Raw genomic sequence first — 27,426 nt, 5'->3', positions numbered from 1 at the left:
TTATTACAGTCATTTGCATGAAAGCGACACTTAACAAGACGGTGTTTTGTAGTGTGTGAGGTGCTACAGCATGTTTCAATACAAACAGAGTAAAAAAAACACGAAATCAGTCAGAGGCTTTTATTTATGAATTGTGTTTTTATTTGTTTCTTTGTTTTATTAAATACAAAACTATATGGGATTTTTTTTTTTTTTTTTTTTTTTTTTTTTTTTTTACATTAGCAGCACTTTTGAAATAGAAAAATATGTAGTTATGATAGTCATTGCTTACAAGATTAGCTCACTTTATGCTGCCAAATTTTCAGTTCTGTTCGGACAAAAATATTTGATTGAACATTCCCTATTATTCAGGTAATACTGCAGGAAAAAGCTATTAGATAGGATAACACAGGTCAGGGATCATCCATACCAATACAGTTCTCATCATAATCAACATAACATTATCACCTTGTACTGTACTGTACTAAGGGCTACACACGTAGATGAGAAAACAGAAAAACAAGTGCTGCCAAAGATGAGCAGACAGTAAAGAAGACTAGGATTGTTTTCCGCAGATACTGTGGGTTTTCAGTGCTAAAGAGAACATTAGAAAAGAAAAAAACATTTGTAATAGGAGTACATGAAGGTGACAGTGGTGTGAACAAATGGATCACCAAAAGTATAGTTTTTTAAAATTACAATACAATACCTTGAAATCCCAAACAACCATGGCACCATCTAAGCCTATGCTGCTGAATTTCTCCACTTTGGCCCTCACCCCTTCCAGAATACGTAGTTGGCTTTGATTGAAACAAAATTAATTTTAGCAAACTGCAGTGGGATTTGTTTAAAATATTGCCTGCATGGGGAAAGTGCTAAAATACACAAGATTAGAAGCAGATGTCAAGCCTTACGTGATGCTGTTCTGGTGCAGACTGCCCAACTCAGTGTCTTCCTCCTCTGTAACAGCTTTTTTGTCAAGATTACGGAAATGTTGCATAGCAGACATGTTGCCCTTAGAAGTCTGCTTGGGAATGTCCACTTTCTTCACAAACACCAAGCTTCCAGGACCCTTGTATGAAAACTGATATGGGCAGCAATCATGTCCCTAGGATCCCCACCGCACACATGCACAAAAAAAAAAAACAAAAAAAAAACAATGATTTGCAAATCTAAATTTTAAAATGCAATGCAATCTCTAATACTAATCAAATTATAGCCATTTTTTTAACTTACTGAAAATATTTCAAAGCAAATCTGAACAATGCTGGTTGATCTTAAAACAGAGCAGATCTTTTTCAGGATGTGATGCAATGCATATATACAGCTCTGGAAAAAAATTAAGAGACCACTGCAAAATTATCAGTCTCTCTGGATTTACAATTTATAGGTATGTGTTTGAGTAAAACGAACATTCTTGTTTTATTCTATAAAGTACTGACAACATTTCTCCCAAATTTCAAATAAAAATATTGTCATTTAGAGCATTTATTTGCAGAAAATGACTACTGGTCAAAATAACAAAAAAGATGCAGTGTGGGGGCCTGGGTAGCTCAGCGAGTATTGACGCTGACTACCACCCCTGGAGTTGCGAGTTCCAATCCAGGGGTGCTGAGTGACTCCAACCAGGTCTCCTAAGCAACCAAATTGGCCCGGTTGCTAGGGAGGGTAGAGTCACATGGGGTAACCTCCTCGTGGTCGTGATTAGCGGTTCTCGCTCTCAATGGGGCGTGTGGTAAGTTGTGCGTGGATTGCGGAGAGTAGCATGAGCCTGCACATGCGAAGTCTCCGCGGTGTCATGCACAATGAGCCACGTGATAAGATGCGCGGATTGGTGGTCTCAGAAGCGGAGGCAACTGAGACTTGTCCTCCACCACCCGGATTGAGGTGAGTAACTGCGCCACCACAAGGACCTAATAAGTAGTGGGAATTGGGCATTCCAAATTGGGAGAAAAAGGGGATATATATATATATATATATAAATGCAGTGTTGTCAGACCTCGAATAATGCAAATAAAACAAGATCATATTCATTTTTAAACAACACAATACTAATGTTTTAACTTAGGAAGAGTTCAGAAATCAATATTTGGTGAAATAACCCTGATTTTCAATCACAGCTTTCATGCATCTTGGCATGCTCTCTACCAGTCTTTCACATTGCTGTTGGGTGACTTTATGCCACTCCTGGCACAAAAAATTCAAGTAGCTCGGCTTTGTTTGATGGCTTGTGGCCATCCATCTTCCTCTTGATCACATTCCAGAGGTTTTCAATGGGGTTCAGGTCTGGAGATTGGGCTGACCATGACAGGGTCTTGATCCGGTGGTCCTCCATCCACACCTTGATTGACCTGGCTGTGTGGCATGGAGCACTGTCCTGCTGGAAAAAACAATCCTTAGAGTTGGGGAACATTGTCAGAGCAGAAGGAAGCAAGTTTTCTTCCAGGATAACCTTGTACATGGCTTGATTCATGCGTCCTTCACAAAGATGAATCTGCCTGATTCCAGCCTTGCTGAAGCACCCCCAGATCATCCACCTGGTCATCTAATGATTAGACCTGGAGAGGCCTTCAAGCCACAGTGTCTCGCACCTACTGTGAAATTTGGTGGAGGATCGGGCAGATTCGTCTTTGTGAAGGACGCATGAATCAAGCCACGTACAAGGTTATCCTGGAAGAAAACTTGCTTCCTTCTGCTCTGACAATGTTCCCCAACTCTAAGGATTGTTTTTTCCAGCAGGACAATGCTCCATGCTACACAGCCAGGTCAATCAAGGTGTGGATGGAGGACCATTTTACTCAAACACATACCTATAAATAGTTAATACAGAGAAACTGATAATTTTGCAGTGGTCTCTTAATTTTTTCCAGAGCTGTATATATATATATATATACATACACACATATAAATAAGCTGATAAACCAGGCCAAGGATTTGATTAAGCTCTGATAACAAGAAGATATCTCAGTGTGAAATGGAGCTATAAGATATCCTTACCGCTGATACAATTTCAGACTCACTGACATAGAGCACACTCAGCAAAGGCAGATGTTCTGTTGTCAGCTGAGTTACCCTGCAATGCATTACATTTTATATATTGGCAATGTAAAAGTGACTGGTAAAGGTCATATTTTGGATTTTTATTACTTTCAGTGAACGTGGAAGACTCTCAGACAGCAGACACCAATGGATGTTGACTTCTTGAATTATTCTGGTTTGATTTTACATTTTGTGTATATGTGACATTGGAGATGAGGTTAATGTATGTTATAAATTCTGGTAATTACTCTTTTCCCTGGGTGGCATCTGCTACACTGATGGCGCTGTTGTGGCTAACCCAGGCAAGAGTATCTCCAGATGGAGAGAAACAGACACTGTGTACCCAGCCAACACAGTCTTTATGCTCAAGAAGCACCTCCCCAAAGGGCATTTTGGCTCCCCAGGGTGTTGGTCCAGGCCTGTCCTCAATGTCCTTGATATATGCAGAAAAGATTCTGGAACAAATATCAAGAGCTATATCAGAGACTGTTTAGCAGAGACTGGTTTTAAAAATGAATGGAAGAAATTGGAACGCCCAACAGCCAATGGATGTAGCAAAGGAAGTCCCACCTTACAGGAAAAATAGGCAATCACCCTTTAGATACAGACATTGCATGTCAATCAAATCGAGAACGCTGATGTGCATTAGTTGAATCAGCCTGAAAAATATTTTTTTTTTTTGCCGTGATCTGAACTAAAGAAGCACAGTTTATGATAGTATTGTTGTTAGATTTTACTGCTGATTTTAAATATGTTCTTTGATTGTAATCTTGACCAACAGTTTGGGAGATTTTGGTCTTTCATCATTTAAGAACTTTTATGGAGCTTGTTTACATAGAAAATAGCTGCCCAGGAGCGTTCCAAAGATGGCTACAGAGTGAACTGACTTGCCTTAAAAAGGAACTTTGCCTATGTTACAAAAAGTGAGGGTTCTAAAAGTTACAATGTGCTTTTAAATTGAATATTCAAACCTGCAGTGGAGATCAGCAGAGCCAGCTGCCAGCAACATGTTGTTGGGATGCCAGTCTAGACTCAGAACTGTTGAGTTAATGGGTTTTTTGATATGCTTACTCAGCCACCTATAGAGTCAATGATGAACAGTGTGTGAATGTGAACAGAGTTTGCACAAGAGAGATGTGGCAAAGCTGCATAGGAGTTAATAGGACACAGACAGCAGCACAGGTGTTAAACAGACATCATTGTCTTGATCAAGAATAGACGCTCATAGAAGTGTCTCTGGTATGATTCATTAATACAACAGACCTCACCTCACTCCACATTTCTAGTGAATGAACTGGAAGCAATATCAACAGTGATTTCAACATCTTTCTTGACTCATTTATTATGCTTATAATAAAAGGGGTAGTTCACCCCTAAATAAAATTATTTAATAATTTACTCATCCTCATGTTATTCCAAAGCTACACTCACTGAACACTTTATTAGGAACATTATGGTCCTAATAAAGTGCTCAATGTGGTCTTCTGCTTGTTACCTCAAGGTTTGACGTGTTGTGCATCCTGAGATGCTATTTTGCTCACTTGTATTGAGTGGTTATCTGAGTAACCATAGCCTTTCTGTCAGCTCGAGCCAGTCTGGCCATTCTCCATTGACCTCTCTCACCAACAAGGTGTTTCCGTCCACAGAACTGACACTCAGTGGATGTTTTTTGTTTTTGGCAGCATTCTGAGTAAACTATAGAGACTGTTGTGCATGAAAATCCCAGAAGATCAGCAGTTACTGAAATACTCAAACCAGCCCGTCTGGCACCAACAATCATGCCACAGTCAAAATCACTGAGATCACATTTTTTCCCCATTCTGATGGCTGATGTGAACTTTAACTGAAGCTCCTGACCCGTATCTACATGATTGTATGTATTGCACTGCTGCCACACGACTGGCTGATTAGAAAATTGCATAAATAAATAAGTGTACGGGTGTTCCTAATAAAGTGCTCAGTGAGTGTACTTTGCATTACGCAGTAAGCACTATGTTAGTATTCCATTCCAAATGTAGCCATTGAAATATGGGAGTCTCACCAGTCATTCTCCTTTTCAAAGTAGCACACTGAAACAAGTTTAGCCCCACTTCCAAGAGCAAACTTGTTCTCAAGAGGTGACCACTTGACACATGTGGCAGCTCTATTGATGCGGACCAGCACCAAGGTTGGCTTCCAGACCCCATCTTTAAGTGTCCATACATAGGCATTCCTATCTGAGGCACATGTCACTATACGGTTGGACTCTGGGGCCCAATCAATCCCTATAAATGAAATCAACAATTTTATTAGTTATTTTTATGTTCATTTATCATGACTATTGATGGATGTGAATTGGAATCCAGGGCTATAGATTTAAAGGGATAGTTCACCTACAAATGAAAATTTGTTTATCATTTATTCACCCTCATGCCATCCTAGATGTGTATTACTTTCTTCTTCTGCTGAACACAAACAAAACTTTTTAGAAATAAATTTGAGTCCATACAATGCAAATGAATGGTGGCCAGAACTTTGAAGGTCCAAAAAGTATATAAAGGCAGTATAAAAGTCATTCAAAAGACCCAGTGGTTAAATTCATATCTTCAGAAGCAATATGATAGGTGTGGGTGAGAAACAGGTAAATATTTAAGTCCTTTTTTACTAAAAATCTCCACTTTCACATTCTTCTTATTTCGCTTTTGGCGATTCACATTCTTTGATCATATCACCACCTACTGGGCAGGGAGGAGAATTTTTTGTAAAAAAAGGACTTAAATATTGATCTGTTTCTCATCCACACCTATTATATCGCATAATAAGATATGGATTTTATGCTACCTTTATGTGCTTTTTGGACCTTTAAAGTTCTGGCCACCATTCACTTGCATTGTATGGACCTACAGAGCTGAGATATTCTTCTAAAAACCTTTGTGTTCAGCAGAAGAAAGAAAGAAAATCATACACATCTGAAATGGCATGTCACCCTCATGCAGTAAATGATGAGAGAATTTTCATTTTTGGGTGAACTATCCCTTTAAATCTCCAGTTTCGGTAAATAGAAAACAATAACAACAAAAAGTTTAAAGTTATTAAAGAATACCAGTTAGAATGCGGTATAAAACATTTTTGTGTGTTTTGTGCATTCACAGTGCAGTTCATGCCTTCCTTTGGAGAGCTGAGATAATGTTTGCTTTATACTATAGGTCAATCACACAGTAGGTATCAGTGAGTTAATGACTAATGTGGCAGCTATTTCCTTTTGCCTTACCTGTGATTCGGCCACTGTGTTCTGTCAGGTCGTGAATCTTGATCCATTCTTTTCCTTTCTTATGATAAATGTTCACAACATTGCTGTTGGGACTGATGGCAAGTTCTAAGAGGAAGATTACATTTTTAGGATTTCTATTTATTTTATACACATTAAATATATAAGTGTTGTGTTGCGGTTACAGGAATTGTTCTGGAAAGAAGAATTCTCTATAAAGTGGCACAATTACAGTAAGTTCATAGCAAGCTGATATGATGATGGTTTATAACTCAAATGAATGTAGAAGTGTAGCTTTTCTCCCATGGACAATCTTTCCCTCTGAGTAGATTTTAATGGATGACAATTACCAGGGGAAAAGGGAATTGCAGGCAGCAACATTAGGAGCCTGAAGGGATGTAATTTATGTTGAAATGTAGCTCAACTGGTTTGTTCTTACGTGTGCGGTCTTTGTTCCAGGCATGACAGGACAGAGGCTCCAATCCAAAACTGCAGAGGGACATGTTTCAACGAGGAGACCCTGGAATGCACCACAGATGTCAGGAGTTGTATGCAATCATGGAAATGTACAGTGACTAAAAAAGGAACGCAAAGTGTAAACTTGGAATACTCCACCCAAATCATCTTGATTTTGATTTCTCAGAATGTTATAATCTATTAGGGGCAAATCTATTTATTTTCACCATTTTCACTGAAAATGTTCCATTATAACTACATGCACATTTGCAATGTACACATTATTTAGATCCATTACCAAACTTCAACATCTACGGCAAGTACTAGTTGTTTACATTTAACAAACATGTTACATCTACATGTATCATACTGAAAATGTGCCATTTAAAACTTTTTTTTTTTTATCAGATAAAGGAACCCATAAAGACTCCTAGTAAAGTTATGGTACATTGTTGTAACTTAGCACTAGCAGTGATTGCAGATTTGCACTGCAAAAAAACATGACCCTACCTGACTATATTAAATAGATTATGCCCTCACCTTTGTCTTTTTTTCTCTTTTTCTAGATAGAGGTATATCCTGTATCCTTGTGTTGGAGAGCACTATGTTCGTGGACTCTGGGCAGTTGACACGAATGAGTTTGAGCAAAGACAGGAAGGGCTGCAGAGGCAGTAGGGAGGAGATAAGGGAGGGTGTGTCTTTATGTTCTGATATAGGCACCTGGCCTGGACTGTCTTATCTTCAACATTAGCTAAAAGCAAACTCCATGTAAAGGAAGGTGATGGTATCATCACAGACAAAATATTTGTCTTTGAGACGATGGGTTATTTTTCTGTAAAGGGGTCATGACATGCCTTTTTATTATTATTTTAATATGTTCCTTGAGGTTTACTTTAATATATGTAAAAAAAAAATTGTCAAAAATATGTAAAACATCTACCCTATGTCAGAAATGCTCAGTTTTGGTTTTGGAGCTGCTTCTCAAGACTTGGCAATCACACGGTTATGATTGGCTCTCTGCTCTTGACTGACCTGCTGTCTCCTTGAGGCTGTGTCTCATTACAAAGTGATGATGATACCTAATGGTGCTAGGTAGGTTACGTGCTCTGTATACCAAGTGTCATCAACTTAGAATTTGCTTTGTTTAAACGAGATGTAGGACAAATGGAAAGAAGGTATCATGGTTGCTTTGACTGCATACATCCCTTTCAAACTGCACGAGTGCTCTGAGTAAGAATGGAATTTCTGAGGTAAACTTTAGGAGAGTTATAAAGATGTAGAGAGAAATGAAAATGGATTTTGCAGCTGTACTTTTATATTAACTTTATAATGCTTTATTTTACAATATATATTTTTATAAGTTTACATATTATGTATTTTACTCCTGCCTACTGAGGTACTTCAACTTGGGAATTAACATAACTTGCATTTGAACATCATATTTTTCTCCTCTGAATTCCTGTGAAAGAAGGATGCATTCAAAGGCTGCTTCCTGAGCATTCAACCTGCTTTTCTGAAACGAGACAGCATCTGTGACATATGCGGCTGCAAATGTGACCTCCAGAGCACACAGCCTTCGAAATGAGACACTTGATGTGTCCGAAATCTCCCCTATCTACTATATAGTGCACTATTTCAAGTGTCGGCCATTTTGTAGTGTCCGAATTCTGAGTGAACAGATTCCTTTATTCCTGGAATGTTTTATTTCATACTGACTTTATTGTTTTACTTTTTTAAAAATATTACTTCATTAAAATAAAATTTAAAAAAATATAGTGAGCCAATGGATACATTTTAAAATGTATCATTTATTTATATAGATGATGTTATGATGTGGAGTTTTATTTTGCCATTAAGCTAAAGAATTCTTTCTTCACTAAATAACTGTGATATTATTGTAACTCAGGAGACCGCACGCAGTGGCAGTGATAATTTAGTGGATGATTCAGTTTTCAAATGTAGGTTATAATAATTTCAGTGCTGTTTTATGGTCGCATGAGGGCGCTATGTTCCCATGGTTTTCTCATCTCTGCGTCCAAAAATTATACCCAGGGTGGATCAGAGTTTAAAGATACTAAAACACATAATAAATAAATACAATCATTTAAGCATTATGTATTTTATTAAGCTTATGCTGTTTTAATTAAATCATTATGAACATATATAAAAATGACAAACAGAGTCAATATTTATTGTATTATTGTACCATCTTATAGAATAAGAATACCAAGTATTGTTATTATTAATTTGCAAAGTAATGTACATGTAATATAAAAGTACATGTGATGAAATCACATGTACTTCACTCCAACGCTCAGTGGATACGTCAGCGTCCGAATTCACTCACTCATTAGGCTGTGCTGCTGCTTTCCCCCTGATTGGTCTGAATAACTGGCTGCTGCATGGTGCTGCCTGCTCTGTCTTGTCTGTCCTATCTGTCCATGCGCTGTCAGTGCCCTCTTTGCTCCGCGACGTTATCACTTTGTGAGAAAAGGGACGTGTGGCGTGAGAACAGTGTCAATTGCGTGGCAGCCCTGTAATCACAGTGTGACATCACAGTGTGGGGGAAGTAGAGAATTAGTCATTTCGGCAGCTTGGTTTCAACAAATACTCTTTTTGCAGTGAGATGAAAGTTTTGAGTTCTGAAACTTACAGTGTATTTTTATAGTACAATGACCTCTTATACGTCAAAAGATCAAGAAAATATTGATTCCTCATGTCATGACCCCTTTAAAAAGTCTGAAAATCCAAGCTATTTTCGGAAATTTATCCTGAAAAGACTTCTTTTTTTTTTTGTTTTATAATTTCACGAGGGCAAGTATTGATGCTGTGTTTGAGTATGGGTGAGGTATGAGTTTTCCATTCGGAAGTTGCATATGAACAATCCCTCAAGTCGTAATTACGACTAGGAAACTCTGATACAACTTTAATACTCAAGTTTCCGAGTTGAGAGGAGTCGTAAACTTTCAACATGGCGGAGGCGAGTGCGGTTTCTGTAGTGAATGACAGGTTTTATTATTTATTTCTAAATGCAGCTAATTGTTAGCGCTTACCGTTTCGTTCATATTCATTATGGATATCAGCAACCATTTGATGCATGCTGTACATTTTTACACCGTGAAAATAGCTTGTATTTGACCAAAATTCCATTATTGTCAGCAGAGTAATATGTATTATGGTGTCAAAATAAAAGTTCCTCAAGGAACATGTATGAATGGACCTGGTGTCCATGTTTCCTGTTCTTTCCAACAACAAAGTACTTGAATGTACGTACTTGTAATTACCATTTCAGAATTGGGAAGTAGGACAATTCTGATAGCACATGAAGCCAGCATAAATCCTAGAATATCACTAGAAGAGTTATGTTGTCTTAATCATGAAAATACATAAATTAATATACTGTATTAAGCTATATATGACATATCACATACAATTACCAAAGCAACAAATGGTCAAATTTAACATTTCTCTTTGTGTTTCCAGTTAACATGCTAACAGATTAGCCTAATATGCTAACATTCCATCGTGCATCATTAAATTATCCTACTTGGAAACTGTCCTTAGGCAAGCCTGCTTAGCTAACATATTCAGCGCAAGTACTTCATGTAATTAATTATAGCAAAACCTTGAATTTAGTGCTATAGAGTAAAGGGATATGTTAACACTGTATTTACTGACTGTATTTTATAAAACAATTATAAAATAAAAATGTGGAATATTTCAGTATTCAAGTATTTCACCCTGTATATCATGCCGTGGCCAGTGGAAGACTAGTCTTATAATCTCTCTGCCTAAACGCATTTACTGATTTTTTAATGCAGAATATATTTACACATGAATCAATTGCATTTCACTCAACAGAATGTTGAATGTATGCACTACATCTCCTCCCTAAAATTTGCACACTTTTACATCTGATTTATCGCAATACGGGGAAAGGAGAGGTGTCCAACAGCAATGCGTTACTTATTTAAAAAGTAACTCCGATATTATGGTCTATAATAAAAAATATCACGTTACTTTACTCGGAAAAAGTAATCTGATTGCATAACGTGTGTTACTTATAACGCACTACCCCCAACACTGGTTATGAAGTGGCAAATATTAATTAACATTAACATTAATTAGTTATGTGCAGATAATGTCAAATAATCTATTACCGTTTTGATAAATAGTAATTCTTGATGACCAATTCAAGCAATTAATTTGATAATTTGAGCTGTACATTTATCACTGTCAATACTAGGACAGTGATAAAGGTTCACAAGTTCAAGGAATGTGTCTGATGAATTTATTTCCTCTAAAGTCATATCAGTGCTGGCTCATTTCAAATTTGATTGGGATGCTTATTGATTTAAAAGTGAATTGATGTAGGCTAATTTAAAAAAAAAAAAAAGAATAAAGTTACAGACTAGGATGAACTCATGCTGGATCACCACTTATCGAAATGGAAACTGCTGCTCAAGAACTGGAGATGTTTCTTCTGCATTAGACACTTACCTCAAGAAAGGGTATTTCAAAAAGTGGTGGATAAGGGGACAGAATTTGGGGGTGTGACATTAGTCCCTGTGAATTTTATCCTGCCAAAGAGAATATTTTTTGTTTGATGGCAGCAGGTTATCTTTCTCTTAAAACTCTGAAAAGCCAAGCTACTTTCTGGAAATGTCAACAAAAGAGATTCGAATTTTATTTTATTTTTTTCATTAGGGGCCCCATTAAACGAGACATATTGGTACTGTATGGTGTATTAGTGAGGGGAATATCCCTGACTATAAGGACAACCCAGTGCTTGGGTTTATCACTAGACCCATTATCCTTTTCAGCTGTCATAAAGATCCACTGACAGAGGGTTTCAAGCTTTAAACAGATCGAGTACTGTCTTTTGCATGGCAATGTCATGGAAAGAGGACTCTAAAATGTGATTTAAACATGTAGCACATATTTAATGTTCGTGTAGCACATTCGATGCAGCAGAATGTAATACATTCGTTGGTTCACAACATCTCCTCTAGAAACAAAAACGAGCCCTTGCCCTTTAAGGTTGTTAGGAACGGGCTTCCCAGATCGAGGCTCATTGACGTCAATCGTTGTTTGTGATTGGTCATAACCTTTTCCGGTGAGGCATCTTTCCGTCCAAGGACTGTGAAAGCCAGTGTTACAGAGTAAAACAAGGAGGACAACCTCATCGAAACAACTCAGGTATGAATATTTAATAGCATAAGTCTTCGCTTGAACTGTCTGTGATGTCGATGCGTGAGCTGACAGACCTGTGGAGAGCTTACAGTAATGCCGTCGGCCTCTGTTGTTGTGATAATGTGGCTTGCAAGATGGCGTTTTTTGCTGCCTGACAAAACTGTTTACAGAAGCCACAGAACTAGAAGAGGCTGCAGGATTACCCTGCTTAACGTTTAAATACGTGTTAAAACGCGGTTACTTGCACTAAATTGTTATGTTAACATATCTGAGTACCATTTTATTGTGGGATGCGAACTGCGGAATACGTTTTATGAGCTCAGGGGCCTTTCATTGGGGCACATCACACCATTCAGAATGGTCCCATATTATGTGATTATTTAGGAAAATAATATTTCACTGGGTCTGATTTACTTGATGTGTTGTAAATATGTGAATTTGACGATATGCATTGTTTTACAGAGCCGCTATATTAGAGAATGTTTTGTGTTGTATTGATTTGCAGCAGTAAGTCTAGGCTATTCATAAGGTTGGCAGATGTTTGTTTTGTTTTTAATAGGTTATGATTACCAGTTCACGTGAATATATTTACAACAGGGTTTTTCACAGTCATGGGAAATCCTGGAGATGTCAGGGAATTTTAATATTGTGATTTCCAGTCTTGGCCTTTCCTATAGCTACTACAGTTTTCTAGGTATTTACTGTCGGCTGGAAATTGCTCTTACATTTTGTCAGGAAGATACTACTTTAGAAAATACTTTTTGCCACAGATTCTTTCATGAGCTGATGTGAATTGCATGTGTCAGGTCAGCAGGTCAACATGGCGTCCAGCAGTACGAACAGTGAAGAGGAGAGGAGTTTGCGGGAGTGTGAACGCTACGTGCAGAAGAACAACATCCAGCAGCTGCTGAAGGACTGTATTGTGCAGCTGTGCACCTCTAGGCCTGAAAGGCCTATGGCTTTCCTCAGAGAATACTTTGAAAGGCTTGAGAAGGTCGGTCATTTTCTTTCAAGGGAAACGACATGCGACACTATTTTTAGGCTCAGTTTTTATTACAAGTGTTCTTATATGTAAGTTTAATTAGTGTCATTAACAGTGTTCATGTCTTATCAGGAGGAAGCTAAACAGATCATTAGCCAGCAGAAGTCGAGCTCTCGTTCAGACTCCCGTGAAGATGAGGTCTCTCCTCCCATGAACCCTGTGGTTAAGGGCCGGCGGCGCCGTGGTGCCATCAGTGCAGAGGTCTACACTGAGGAAGATGCTGCTTCCTATGTCAGAAAGGTGAATTCTTAGATTTTAATTAGAATCTGTTGCTTTTAAATATTATTCTTATTGAATTTCATACTGAAATTGATTTACTTTCAATACAATTATTAAAGTGTGGTCACTTTTTAAGTAATAAATGGCTTTCCCCTGTTGGTTCACAGGTCATTCCTAAAGACTATAAAACTATGGCTGCCCTTGCTAAAGCGATCGAGAAAAATGTGCTTTTTGCCCATCTTGATGACAATGAAAGAAGGTAAAATATGTTTTGATTAGAGATCGACTGATAATAGTTTTTTTCCAATATTCAAGCATTTTTCCTCAATCCACCAATAAATGCCGCCATCTGGTGAGTGTTTCAAAAATGTTACGCAAACTGCCATTAAAGTTATGTCAAATGCCATTCGAGATGGACTCTGTAATCACAACCATGTATTTATTGTTTACTACTTTTAACTTTTGTAATATAAAGATGAAATAATAAATTTAATGAAATTAATAAAAAATTGGCTCTGCTTAGAGGCCTGGGTATTAAAGCTGACTACCACCCCTGGAGTCGCGAGTTCGAATCCAGGACGTGCTGAGTGACTCCAGCCAGGTCTCCTAAGCAACCAAATTGGCCCGGTTGCTAGTGAGGGTAGAGTCACATGGGTAACCTCCTCGTGGTCGCTATAATGTGTGGTTCTCGCTCTCGGTGGGGCACGTGGTGAGTTGTGCGTGGATGCCGCGGAGAATAGCGTGAAGCCTCCACACGCGCTACGTCTCCGTGGTAACGCGCTAAACAAGCCATGTAATAAGATACGCGGATTGACGGTCTCAGATGCGGAGGCGACTGAGACTTGTCCTCCGCCACCCAGATTGAGGTGAGTAACTGCGCCACCACGAGGACTTGGAGTGTATTGGGAATTGGGCATTCCAAATTGGGGAGAAAAGAGGAGGGGAAAAAAAAAATCGGCTCTGCTCCTCGGTAGCTCAGCGAGTATTGACGCTGACTACCACTCCTGGAGTCGCGAGTTCGAATCCAGGGCGTGCTGAGTGACTCCAGCCAGGTCTCCTAAGCAACCAAATTGGCCCGGTTGCTAGTGAGGGTAGAGTCACATGGGTAACCTCCTCGTGGTCGCTATAATGTGTGGTTCTCGCTCTCGGTGGGGCACGTGGTAAGTTGTGCATGGATCGCGGAGAGTATCATGAGCCTTCACATGCTTTGAGTCTCTGCGGTGTCATGCACAGTGAGCCATGTGACAAGATGTGCGGATTGACGAGTCTCAGAAGCGGAGGCAACTGAGACTTGTCCTCCGCCACCCGGATTGAGGTGAGTAACTGCGCCACCACAAGGACCTAGTAAGTAGTGGGAATTGGGCATTCCAGAATTGGGGAGAATAGGGGATAAAATAAAATAAAATAAATAAAAAATATATAAAAAAAAAGAAATTCGGCTCTGCTTATCAGTTATCGAATGCGTAAACAAAAATAATCGGTATTGGATCGGTTGGAAAAAAAATCGATAGTGTCGATCTCTAGTTTTGATTAGTACTGAGTTACATAATAATTTTTCACTGTGAATCTTAGTATGTTTAATACAACATTTTAATCTTCACAGTGACATATTTGACGCCATGTTCTCAGTCACCTACATTGCAGGAGAAACTGTCATTCAACAAGGTAAGGCTTTATTTAGCCCCTTTCCCACATACAGTCCCGGTACTTTCCCTGGCGTCCTCCATCAGTTTTGTTGATTTTGTTGTTGCTATTGAATCGAACGTAAAAACCATGACAGAAGATAAATGGTCTACATTAGATGACATCACTACGGGGGTTACTTTTGTGTGCGAATGCAAGAAGGAAAAGTCTCCTTGAGTGTTCTGTTCCTCTTAGTTCTCATCTAATGTTGACCACTTTTCCTCTGACGTTGTTTGCACGCACGATCCAATAGCAACAACAAAATCAATAACACCAATGGACCACGGAAGGATCAGCGCTACACTTTTATTAGGGCTGTATTACCCAAAATGTGTCTTGAGGTTGTTTTACACTGGACGCGTGAGCCTCATGGTGCTGCGTCCCTGAAGCCACAGTGAGAGATGAGACGAGGCACTCAGCCTATTTTAATCACACAGCACACACTGTACTCAGCGGACAACATGTTGAAAATGCACTATAAACCTGTTTATCAACACAATCTTTTACAAAAAAAGGCTTTTGTGACTCAGCATAAAATACTGTATTGAACTACTCGCTCGTTGACTTAAAGACATCTTGATGCAAGTTAACCATGCAGTAACAGGCACGCAACACTTTCCTCATATAAATTAGATTAGTTAGTTTGTAATAGATTTCAGTTACCCACTCTCGATTACCCACTATTTATATCCGTCATCCCAGGAAAAATTTGATGTAATAATCCAGAAATCACCTTATTTTCTGTTTAGTCACAGAGTTCACACAGTACAGATGTGATGAAAACTCGACCGCGTCTACCTTTGAAGTCACGCAGCAGCTCTGCTCAAACACACACGCATAATATGTGAAACAGGTGATACTCTTTGGATACTTTGTAGGTTTTATGTTAGTGCTGTAAAGGGAATTCGAAAATCAGAGGAATTCAGAGGTGTAATAGGCTAGCGGCTACTAGTTTGTTTACTCATGGCGGCTGTCGACTCTCATTGCTTTGTGCATCATATTTGTTTGACCAATCACAGGCTGCAGCACCTCCCACAGTCCCTTTTCTCCCAAAAAGTACCTACCCCGGAGTAGGAGCTAATAAATTCTCTCTAAACGACTAAGAGGAACTATAGTTCCTCATCTGTGAAAACAACTAAAGGTACTAGTTCCATGTAAAAGTACCTAAAATGGACTTTAGTTCATGTAGTGGGAAAAGGGCCTTTGGGAGAAGCTAAATGTGATTTTTTTTTTTTTTTTTTCAGAAAAATGAGTTCGACTAATGTATTTTTTCCCATTTCAGGTGATGAGGGTGATAACTTTTACGTTATTGACCAAGGTGAAATGGATGTAAGTGGAATGCTTCCAAATATAAACAATCGGTGAAGTAATTACAGTAATTCAATTTGCAGGACATTTCACTTTTATTTTGATTACCATTTACATTTATGCATTTAGCAGACGCTTTTATCCAAAGCGACTTACGGTGCACATACACTATATTTCCAAAAGTATTCGCTCACCCATCCAAATAATTGAATTCAGGTGTTCCAATCACTTCCATGGCCACAGGTGTATAAAATGAAGCACCTAGGCATGCAGACTGCTTCTACAAACATTTGTGAAAGAATGGGCCGCTCTCAGGAGCTCAGTGAATTCCAGCGTGGTTCTGTGATAGGATGCCACCTGTGCAACAAGTCCAGTCATGAAATTTTCTCGCTACTAAATATTCCACAGTCAACTGTCAGTGGTATTATAACAAAGTGGAAGCGATTGGGAATGACAGGCCACGTAAAATGACAGAGCGGGGTCAGCGGATGCTGAGGCGCATGGTGCGCAGAGTTCGCCAACTTTCTGCGGAGTCAATCGCTACAGACCTCAAGTTCATGTGGCCTTCAGATTAGCTCAAGAACAGTGCATAGAGAGCTTCATGGAATGGGTTTCCATGGCTGAGCAGCTGCATCCAAGCCATACATCACCAAGTGCAATGCAAAGCGTCGGATGCAGTGGTGTAAAGCACGCCGCCACTGGACTCTAGAGCAGTGGATACGCATTCTCTGGAGTGACGAATCACGCTTCTCCATCTGGCAATCTGATGAACGAGTCTGGGTTTGGCGGTTGCCAGGAGAACGGTACTTGTCTGACTGCATTGTGCCAACTGTGAAATTTGGTGGAGGGGGGGATTATGGTGTGGGGTTGTTTTTCAGGAGCTGGGCTTGGCCCCTTAGTTCCAGTGAAAGGAACTCTGAATGCTTCAGCATACCAAGAGATTTTGGACAATTCCATGCTCCCAACTTTGTGGGAACAGTTTGGGGATGGCCCCTTCCTGTTCCAACATGACTGCGCACCAGTGCACAAAGCAAGGTCCATAAAGACATGGATGAGCGAGTTTGGTTTGGAAGAACTTGACTGGCCTGCACAGAGTCCTGACCTCAACCCGATAGAGCACCTTTGGGATGAATTAGAGCGAAGACTGCGAGCCAGGCCTTCTCGTCCAACATCAGTGTCTGACCTCACAAATGCGCTTCTGGAAGAATGGTCAAAAATTCCCATAAACACACTCTTAAACCTTGTGGAAAGCCTTCCCAGAAGAGTTGAAGCTGTTATAGCTGCAAAGGGTGGCCCGATGTCATATTAAACCCTATGGATTAAGAATGGGATGTCACTTAAGTTCATATGCGTCTAAAGGCAGATGAGCGAATACTTTTGGCAATATAGTGTATTACAGGGACAATCCCCCTGGAGCAACCTGGAGTTAAGTGCCTTGCTCAAGGACACAATAGTGGTGGCTATGGGGATCTAACCAGCAACCTTCTGATACAACCTATGTGCTTTAGCCCACTACGCCACCGCCACACCATTTGAAATAATAATGATCTGAATATTGCTCTTTTTCGGTAGGTGCATGTCAACAATGAGTGGGTGACCAGTATTGGAGAGGGTGGCAGTTTTGGTGAGCTGGCTTTAATTTACGGTACACCCAGAGCAGCTACTGTCAGAGCAAAGACCAATGTCAAGCTGTGGGGGATAGACAGAGACAGCTACAGGAGAATACTCATGGTTGGTAAACTCTTTCATTGCCATTATTATAAAAACACATTTATGTCTATGCAATAATCTTTAAAAATAGTTGCAGTGGCTCTTAAAAATCATATTTATTTGAGGATCAATGATATATTATTTTTACTAGCACAAAAAACATTTGCTGAACTTTCATTTCCTTATTAAGGGAAGCACTCTGAGAAAGAGGAAAATGTATGAAGAATTTCTTAGCAAAGTCTCCATTTTGGGTGAGTTTTATGAATTTCAGGTTGTGTGTATTAACACATATGTTTGGATGGTAAACTATTCATAAGTCGTAGTTTTTGTCATTTCTCTTTTGTAAGATAATGGCATTTAATTCTGACCAACCTACTGTATGAACAAAACCTGTTGACTTGTGAAGTGCTTCCCATTGTTAATGTGCTTACATGCTATGAGCAGAATCTCTGGATAAATGGGAACGGTTGACTGTTGCTGACGCCCTTGAGACAGTCAACTTTGAGGATGGCCAGAAGATTGTTGTCCAGGGTCAACCCGGAGATGAATTTTTCATTATCCTTGAGGTAGCTTTCCTTGTTGTTAAATCCACTCACTTTTACACTGCTAAATACAGTGCCATTTCACTGTAAATATATATTAATTAGGGGTGTAACAGTTTATCGTGGCATGATGCATCGCGGTTAAAAAATGTGACGATGCGCATCGTGGAGATGGAACTTTTTTTATTATTATTTAAATTATTTTAGCGTCTGTTCTATCCAATACATGTGACATCCTACGTAACGCGGGCATACAAATGGAAATCTCTTCATTGGCACAATGAGTTCGATGTACAATGAGTTCAGCTGAAAGTAAAACCATGAGCAGGAGAGAGATGCGTCTTTTCAGCGTGAGAGATTGAATGTCCTTTTGATGCATGAGACTGATCTGCTCTGACAGCGTGAGAGAAAATATAAGTTTACAAAGGTTTAATGACAGTGCCATATTAATCTGCTATATATAATCCTGAATATTATGTATAATAACGCTATTTTTGTCTATTATTGACAGTTTCAGTAAATTATTATTTAACTGGATAAGCAGTACTATTTTAGAAAGATCAAATTTTAATTTAAAATATTTTAAATGTTTGTAATCTGTGACTGTGTAAGCAGCATATGTATGTAACATAATTCCATATTTTCAGTAAGCAGAATTATTTGCTATTATTTCCATTTGGTGTCACCATTGCCCTGTTCTGGGCTGTTTTTAGTCCAAGTACATCTCTGATGGATCATTTAGCACTTTTAAGAAGAGTACTTTTAGCAATTTTTTTTATGAAAACAAACTGTTTTGCATATGTCTATAAAGTAATAATAATAAATAATTAAATAAAAAGTTCAATCTTAACTTTTTTTTGATTCAGGCTTCGTGTAAAGAATCGTAAAATGAACCGAACCATGAGTTCAGTATCGTGAACTGAATTGAATCGTGAGATGAGTGAACAATTACACCCCTAATATTCATCTGTAACTCTATTCAAGGTGTCGCTGAATAGTCATATGGCATTGTATACTTTACACAGTTAATTAATTTTAATTAGTAATAACACTTCAGTAATAACACAAGTAAATAATGATGAATTGTTTATAGAAAGTGGCTGTCCTAAAAGAGATGTCAAAGGAGAACAAATATATTGAAGTAGACTTGTGTCCACAGGGGTCTGCAGCAGTCCTGCAGCGACGGTCAGAAAATGAGGAGTTTGTGGAGGTTGGAAGACTCGCACCTTCTGACTACTTTGGTAAATGTTTCTCTTTACGTTCTAATGGCAAATGCCCCAGAAGTCACTGGACTGCAAACTTGATCTCGTGTGTTGTTGCATTTCGAAATGTGCGAGGTACACAGTTATGCTTTGCATTCTCAGCATTGCCGCTAGGGGCGCACAACGCATGAACTAGTATAATGCCAGAGCAACAGTTTGAGCAATAGGCCTGGCTATTGATACAGATTTCCAGATTCGATTCTGATTCACAAGCTCTCGGTTTGATTAGATTTTGATTCGATATCGATTCATATGGGGATATTTCATTATACCCATATGTGCCCTTTTGTTTACAATGGAAGTAGATTCTCTCCCAGCTAATGCTGTTAATTATACAGGGGACCTTCTAACTAGGTACATTACTAAAATATAAATTTTACTAATTATATTTTATTAAGCAAGTAAGTTAAAGTCAATGCATTTATAGCAACTTACCCAAACAAAACACATCCGGTTTTATGACAAACTTTTGAAGGTAACTCTTTTTCACCCCCTTGAGTACTGAGGTTTTTACCACCACATTAAGGCAAGAAGGCACATTAAGTATGTTCACTTAAGTATGTCAGACCGTGCATTGGTAATGCGTTGCCCAATCGCTCGGGTCTGCGTTCGCTTACTTGTGTAAAGTATGTTTCTTGTTTAGTGTTTTCTAATGTTCAGCTTGTGCTTTTTTTCTGATTTACCTCCATATGTTTCAACAGGTGAGATTGCCCTGCTCATGAACCGCCCACGTGCCGCCACAGTGGTCGCTCGTGGTCCGCTGAAGTGCGTAAAACTTGATCGTCCCCGGTTCGAACGGGTGCTTGGTCCCTGCTCAGATATCCTGAAGAGAAACATACAGCAGTACAACAGCTTTGTGTCTCTGTCCGTCTGAGATGCACTAGGCTTTTTCCTCCTCTATTGCAGGGTCCACCAATGCAAATCTGCTTTATTTTCTTACTTTTCTTTATGCATTTTCCAACAAATAGGTGCCCTTTTACTTCAGTGTTCTCTCTCTGTCTTTCTTTCAATTTGTCCTGTGCCCTGTCGTATTTGTATCCATCATAGATCAAGGCTAATTGTTAGTTTTGTCTGAGAAACAAGCCAATTATTGTGCCACAGATGCCGTGCAGATATTGTGCAGATTTGTTATGTCACGTGAACATAACAAAAATGTATCAGGATTTTCTCTTGCCTCCAAATTTCTTGAAGTTTCTCTGTAACAGTGTTTCGAATGGAAGGATAACTTTGGCAAGACTGACAGTTGTGTGTATCGACTCAGTATATTATGACGCATCTTTTTAGCCATTGAAGAGTTTCAGATTCAGTTTTCATTACAAGCGTTCGAATATAGGGAAGCCAAAGGCAAATCCATGTGTGTTATGTTGTTTTCTTGAGGGTACTGAAGTTTAAATATCACCGTGTTTATCATGGTCATCAGCTTTGCTCTTTTATTGTTATAGCTGCACATATATAGTGTATTTAATTGATTATATATTAGAAGTAAATGACCATAACCATATTTTTTTTGCACAGTTTGATATCTATATATACATATACATACACATGTATACATAAAGAACACTTTATATGCGCCTGCTGTTTTTCCATTGTGGCATTTGATCCCATTGCACTGGGGAAACTGCTTTTTTTCATACTCTGTTGGACGTTCTGTTCTTCCTTCATCCTCCATGTGACATGCACAGGCTTGCACTGGACTCTTATTTGGAGCAGACCAGGATTAGTAAAATTTCCTTTTAAAGTTACACTTTTTTTTTTCCCACATTTCCTTCTTTCTGGAATGCCCTCTGTTGCAAATGCTTTTGATTGTTTGTTTCACAAAGGTAATGTTATTTTCATTAATGAATTATTTTGTTTAATCAAAGAAATGCGGTGGATATTAGTAATGAAATGTTAAGGTTATATTTGTTGTTAAAATTGTGTTTAATCATTAATATCGGGAGGGTTTACAGAAATGTTAGAGGATCTTTTAAGCTTGTCTGTAAAAACTGAGCTTTGTGACAGACTGAGAATGTGAGTGTCCTCCTTTTACGCAACAGGAAGTGACTACTTGGTGACCTTGGCCAACCGATTTATTTTTTTTTCCCCTTATTCCTCCCATTAGCTTTTCTCTCTGTATGAGAGTGTATGTGAACTACTTAGAAATCCCGAAAAGTCTCTCTCTCACTCTCTCTCTCACTCTCTCTCTCTCTCATTCTTAAGATGAAAAAGCTAAACCACATCCAAGTATGTGGATAATAGGGCAGGGCTAAAAATGTGCAAATTGTTTCCAAATAATTCGTGTCCTTTTTTTGTTTCAGATTTAGATTATTTATGCTACCCATAATTAAATCAAAGTCTTAAAACAGGACAGTATTTACCGCTTGTATTGAGTTCATGGTATCTATATGCCATGGGATATGGGTTGGGATCCATACAACGTTATGAAATAGATTTGCGATTCACTACTGCCACCACCTTAATCTCTTATCGGATATTGTTCTTTAAGTATAGGTTTCTCCAAGTTGTGTTGTACAGTTTTATTGGGTGGTACAGTATAGTGTTAACAGTTGCTGAAGTTAGATTTTAGTTGTCACAATTGTATTATTTTGAATGAATTGATCTGTATTTTAATTGTAATTTTTTTTTCCATGCATCTTTGTCATTCAGATATTTAGTATGCAGATACCCAGCTCCTTTATACCACAGACTCGTGTTATTGCAAGCAAATTTAGGTTTTGAAAAGTGCCTGATTAATTTTATTTTTATAATGATTATTTTGCTATCCCTCTAATATATTCATAACTGTTTTGTTAGCTTGATACCTGTATTACTTATAAACCTTAATATTTTATTCCATCCTTAAACAATCCCCCTAGCAATGTAATTGATTAGTAGATACCGAGTTATTTATTTAGACGTAAAGCTCCAGTAATTTAGGGTTTGCATAGAACTTTCCCAAAATTGCTTTGAATATTAAAGCGAGAGACAAGTGAAATTATATATGTAGTGTGTATCTTAAATATTTGAGTTTGCCCTACTAACCACATGGAATAATTGTTTCATTTTTCTTCACCTGTTGTCTTTCACTGGCACTTGATTTTAGAAAGTTTTATGGTATGTCAGTGCAGCTGTTTAAGAAAATAAGATTTTATTTATTTTTAATTTTTTTGCTGACATGCTCATTCACAGATTTCTGCCACTTTAGTTCTAAGATTTGATTAGAATTTCAGAATCATTAAAATCTTGGTGCTGTATTTAAAACCACAGAATTTGCCACCCAGAATTGCGGGGGATGTGAAATTTCAAATATAATATAGCCTTGTGATTAACCGTTCCACTGTAGTATTAATGAGTGGTTTATGCCTTATGATGGGGTTGAATAAATGAACATGTTTAATTGTTTATAATTGGTATGAGTCCATATAATGTAAACTGTGACATCATTTGATAGGCATTTAATTGCTTACTGATTATAGCTCTGTTTATATAACTTTATCGTTCGGCAGTGCAGAATCGATGTTTCAATTTTAGTTAATTAAAAGGAACTATCAATCTTTTTCCATTTTCTTTTGTTCTGGGGATAGATTGAATGGTTTGTAGCACCACAATTGCAATGTTCTTCTTATTTTATTATGAATTTTTTTTAATTTTTTTTTTTTATAACAACTCCAGGCCCTGTATCCTCAAGAACATTCAGTGGTACTTTGGAAATGTGTTTGAATTAGCCCCCCTCTACAGTACCTTTTTTGGAACTTGCTTTTCATTCCCTGTGACTTCCAGTGGTGTTTTCTTTTGGATTTTTCAGTAAAATTATATGTTATACTATCTACAGAGGAATTTATATATTTGGTTGTAAGCTTTGTTATCAGGGACTCCTGTTCACATGTTCTTCAGCTGTTCAGTTTGTTAAGCCCTCGGCACAGAGATGTATAAAATGTCAGAGGACCATTTTTCTATTATTCTTTTTCTATAATACGGTTTGATTTCATTGGATGTGCTAAAGTTGTAACCCTTTTGGTATAGATTGTCTCAATGGCAGGTCAAGCAATAAAATTATAAATTCTTGAAAATGTAAGTCTCCTTTATTTCTTGTATTTGCATTAGGGACTAAGTTTATTATTAAATTAAACATCTTTTCTCACATGAAAACATTAACATGATGTTTAATGTGTGTTGTCATTGTTTATTCTATATTGATTTAAAAACCTGAGAAAGTTAAAGGCTATATAAAATACATTTTACTTTTTTAAATTGCATTCACATCCCTGAAAGATACCATTTGTGTCATGTTTGTACCTGTTTTTTTTTGCTTCCTTTTTGAAACATGTAAATGCATACAGCAATGTATAATGTCTGACATAGGAAGCTGCAATAGTTGTAAACACCACGCATTAATATGGGCACTTTTTAAAAAAATCATGCTGTGTGAAACCTGCTTTAACCTCCCTTATAAAGTTCTTAAATTGTAGGCTATAAAAATTAAGTTTGCTGGCAGCAGTGTTGGGTAAATTACTTAGTCCACTACAAAATACTAATTATTTCTCTAAATTTGTAATCAGATTACTTTAAAATTACTTCATTGGAAAAGTAATTATTTTTAAGTTACTTTCTAAACCGCTTTTCCGCCCAACAAATTCAAAATAATGACTATATTTCTCTCTTGTTAATTATTACAAAAGTCATACACTCTGCACCTCATTTCTCCATCACAAAGACTTGTCATGGGGTGATAATTCATGCATTCTACATAAATAGTATAATAGAAATAAGCATAACCCTATAATGTACTTACAAGTTATTCAATTAATTTTGAGTCAGTAACTGTTATCTGATTACAAGAATTTAAAATGTAATATATTACACTACTTTTTTTAACTAAAAAGTAATTCGATTACAGTAAATAATTACTTTGTAATTGGATTACACCCAACACTGGCAGAAAGAGTCAACTCTATGTTTAATAGTTTTATTCAAGTTAACAAAAATGGGATGGTCCTCCCTAGAAATCTTTTTAAGATGCTTCATTGTAGAACTCTGTCACAAAGGACAATGGTGAAAATTGCACCTTAAAGGTGCACGCAGTAATTTCGTCCTCAATGAAAACATTTTATTACTTAAGAATAGTCATTTTAATAAAACATGTTTCAAATAATTAGACTCAATGAATGACTCCAGTCATATCAGTAACCTTATAAAAGCTGTTTTATTCTACGGAGAGGGTCCCTTCATGGGGGCTGCCATGTTAGAATCACATGACCAGCCAAATACTACTTGCTAAATCTCAGTAACCACCCTGTCATTGGACACTTTCACTCATGGATTAAATTAAGTGTAAGACAACATGCAAAATAATAATAATAATAATTACTAAATACACCTTTAAGACAGTTAGGCCTATGTGTGTTCATTTATATTCCAGTATCTGTTCTTACAAAATCATTTGTGGTCATGTGAATTAAGAGTATTTTCCAGAAATTTCTGTTACATGCCATCTTAAACACAGCTGGGTTTATCTCAGTTTTTACTGTCTTAGAATAGTTTAACACACCCACACTTCTCTGTGTCATTTGTTTAAAATTGCACTGACAGTTGTTCTCTTAACCATATCACTTGTGTTAAGCCACTGTGCCATTTGTTCAGCATAGGACTGACAGTTGTCACTTGTGTAAAGTCAAATTCCCTTTCAAGGCAAGTCAGTCCGCTCAGCAGCCATACTTTAAATGCTCAAAGGCAGCTATGGATACAATCAGCAATAAGTGCATCTTCTATTTACTTGAATGGAGAAAGACCAAAATCTCCAAAATGGTTGGTCAAGATTACGATCAAAGAACATATTTCAAATCAGCAGTAAAATCTGACAGCAATGGTATCATAAATTGTGCTTCTTAACCCTAGAATGCAAAAAGGGGGTTAAACTGACCCAAAGGTTCTGATGTATGGAACATTTTATCAGTAAAAATATTGATTTCCTTGATCTCCCATTAAAGCCCCCAAATCTTGTTTGTGACCCTCACTAATGTCATTTTCATGTTTCTTGGTAATAGCTTCAGAAAATTTAAAACATTTCTATCACTACCCCAAGACTGCATAAGGGGGTCAGAATGATTTCACATGGTATTTTTATGTTGTTGTTGTTGGTTTTTTTTTTTTACTTTTTAAAATGTGTGACAGATAAATCTTTAAGCACTGACATTCAGATATTTTACATGATATTTGAAATCAGCTAGCTAGTAAACCACTAGAGCTACTACTTAGGAAGCTAGCACATGTTAGCAAGTTGGTAAGTTTTGTGTGGAAATACTGTATTTTGTAAACTTTAGAAAAATATATATGACAGATTTTGAAACATAGACATACAAATATTGTAAATCAGCTAACAAGCAAACTATTAGCAAGTCAACTGTTAGCAAAACATGCTCGCATATACAGTAGGCCTACAGCAGAGGAGGCTTTGGAAATGTTCAATTAGACACCCATAATGGCATTGGAGACAAAAATCAGAGTACTCCAATGATGATGATCCAGAATACAGTCCAGGTTGTGCTGGAGATAACTGTCATTGTGACAAAGTATTGTGTAGTTGTTTGGTGTTTTAATGAGAAGCAGATGAGGTTTAGAACATTCCAGTGGAGAAAGCTGTCTGCACTATTAGATGTTTTGAATGTGTTTGTGATAAAGGCTCGGTTCAGAGTTGGTCCAGGAAAGTTACAGTTATTTTAAAGAATACTGAATTTTATCTTTTAATTTTAAATTTTAAAAGTGAACAAATAAACATTAATTAAACATTAACCTTTGTGAACGATCTAATTCTTAAATGATTGATGAAGATACAAACAGGATACATTTTCTTGGAAGAAATCCATTTTGGGGTCATGCATTCTAGGGTTAAGCTCAGATCACACTAAAAATACTATTCAGACTGGTGCAGCTAACGCACATGCGCATTCTCAAGTTGACTGACAGGTGATGTCTGTATCTAAAAGGTGATTGGCTCATTTACCTGTAAGGTGGGACTTCCTTTTCTACATCCGCCATATTGGGCGTTTTTCCCATTCATTTAAATAGAAGTGGTCCGGCTAAATAGTCTCTGGTAAAGCTCAGTTATGTCTGCCTCATGCATGTCTCTATAAGTTCACACAATGTCTCACAATGTCAATGTCTCTTTAATCAATGGGAGATAATAATATTTTGTGATTAACACAGTGATTAATGACGACATCTCATCCTACTACATAATGGAAAGAGAAAGACACAGAGGCAGTAGATCGCAACAATTCCGAAAATAAAAATCCTATTTAATTTTCAACAATAACTTATAAACCTTTAAAGACAGACCTTCCGTGAGCTACGAGGTTGTTCATCGATGGTATGCCTTTGTTGAATCTATCAGTCCTTAACTGGGGTACTAACATATCTCAAATTCATTGTTTTAAAATAAAATAGAATTTAATGTGAACAACTACACTACCCATGTTCCAGCAGAGAAAGATCCACCAATCAGAGAACCAACAAAGCCCACCAGACAAGTCCAGCAGTGACCGCCCACTTCTATGAATGAGTCAGTCTCCCTTTATCTTCAAACTATATAATATATTTATATATATTGGAATATTTTGCAGTAAACTTAAAGTAGTTTGTTTTTGTGCTTAAAATCAACAACCTAAAATCAAGTTTTATATATTTCCATCGTTTTTTTATTAGATTATATCATTTGCAATGCTTGATGGGATTGTAGTTTGTGCCCTCGTGAAAGAAGGTAAGTAT

At 37.6% G+C, this 27,426-nt stretch overlaps 2 protein-coding genes across 3 annotated transcripts; one reads left to right on the top strand and one right to left on the bottom strand.

Annotated features, from left to right (window-relative positions):
- Positions 1 to 118: 118 nt before the first annotated feature.
- On the bottom strand, positions 119 to 7,409 carry zgc:86896 (uncharacterized protein LOC415190 homolog). The gene is made up of 10 exons (XM_051716685.1): positions 7,262 to 7,409; positions 6,705 to 6,785; positions 6,269 to 6,373; positions 5,060 to 5,282; positions 3,990 to 4,097; positions 3,267 to 3,473; positions 2,977 to 3,052; positions 894 to 1,087; positions 689 to 779; positions 119 to 573 (listed from the first exon to the last, which is right to left on the bottom strand). The coding sequence occupies exons 2-10, from the start codon at positions 6,766 to 6,768 to the stop codon at positions 568 to 570; spliced, it is 1,074 nt and encodes a 357-aa protein (XP_051572645.1). The 5' UTR covers positions 6,769 to 6,785; positions 7,262 to 7,409; the 3' UTR covers positions 119 to 567.
- A 4,397-nt stretch (positions 7,410 to 11,806) lies between these two features.
- On the top strand, positions 11,807 to 23,355 carry LOC127451756 (cAMP-dependent protein kinase type I-alpha regulatory subunit-like). Of its 2 annotated transcripts, none has more exons than XM_051716682.1 (11): positions 11,807 to 11,920; positions 12,721 to 12,908; positions 13,029 to 13,196; positions 13,343 to 13,434; positions 14,779 to 14,840; positions 16,141 to 16,187; positions 17,739 to 17,897; positions 18,067 to 18,127; positions 18,321 to 18,442; positions 19,578 to 19,659; positions 20,382 to 23,355. In XM_051716682.1, exons 2-11 carry the CDS (start codon positions 12,735 to 12,737, stop codon positions 20,552 to 20,554), a joined length of 1,140 nt encoding a protein of 379 aa, XP_051572642.1. In that variant the 5' UTR covers positions 11,807 to 11,920; positions 12,721 to 12,734; the 3' UTR covers positions 20,555 to 23,355. The 2 variants fall into 2 exon arrangements, with proteins under 2 accessions (XP_051572642.1, XP_051572643.1); XM_051716683.1 differs by having other exon boundaries at positions 11,808 to 11,920; positions 12,726 to 12,908.
- Positions 23,356 to 27,426: the final 4,071 nt, after the last annotated feature.

The sequence above is a fragment of the Myxocyprinus asiaticus genome, chromosome 14, assembly GCF_019703515.2.
Source record: "Myxocyprinus asiaticus isolate MX2 ecotype Aquarium Trade chromosome 14, UBuf_Myxa_2, whole genome shotgun sequence".
Lineage (NCBI taxonomy): Eukaryota > Metazoa > Chordata > Actinopteri > Cypriniformes > Catostomidae > Myxocyprinus > Myxocyprinus asiaticus.
This window is presented reverse-complemented; position numbering and strand designations above follow the sequence as displayed.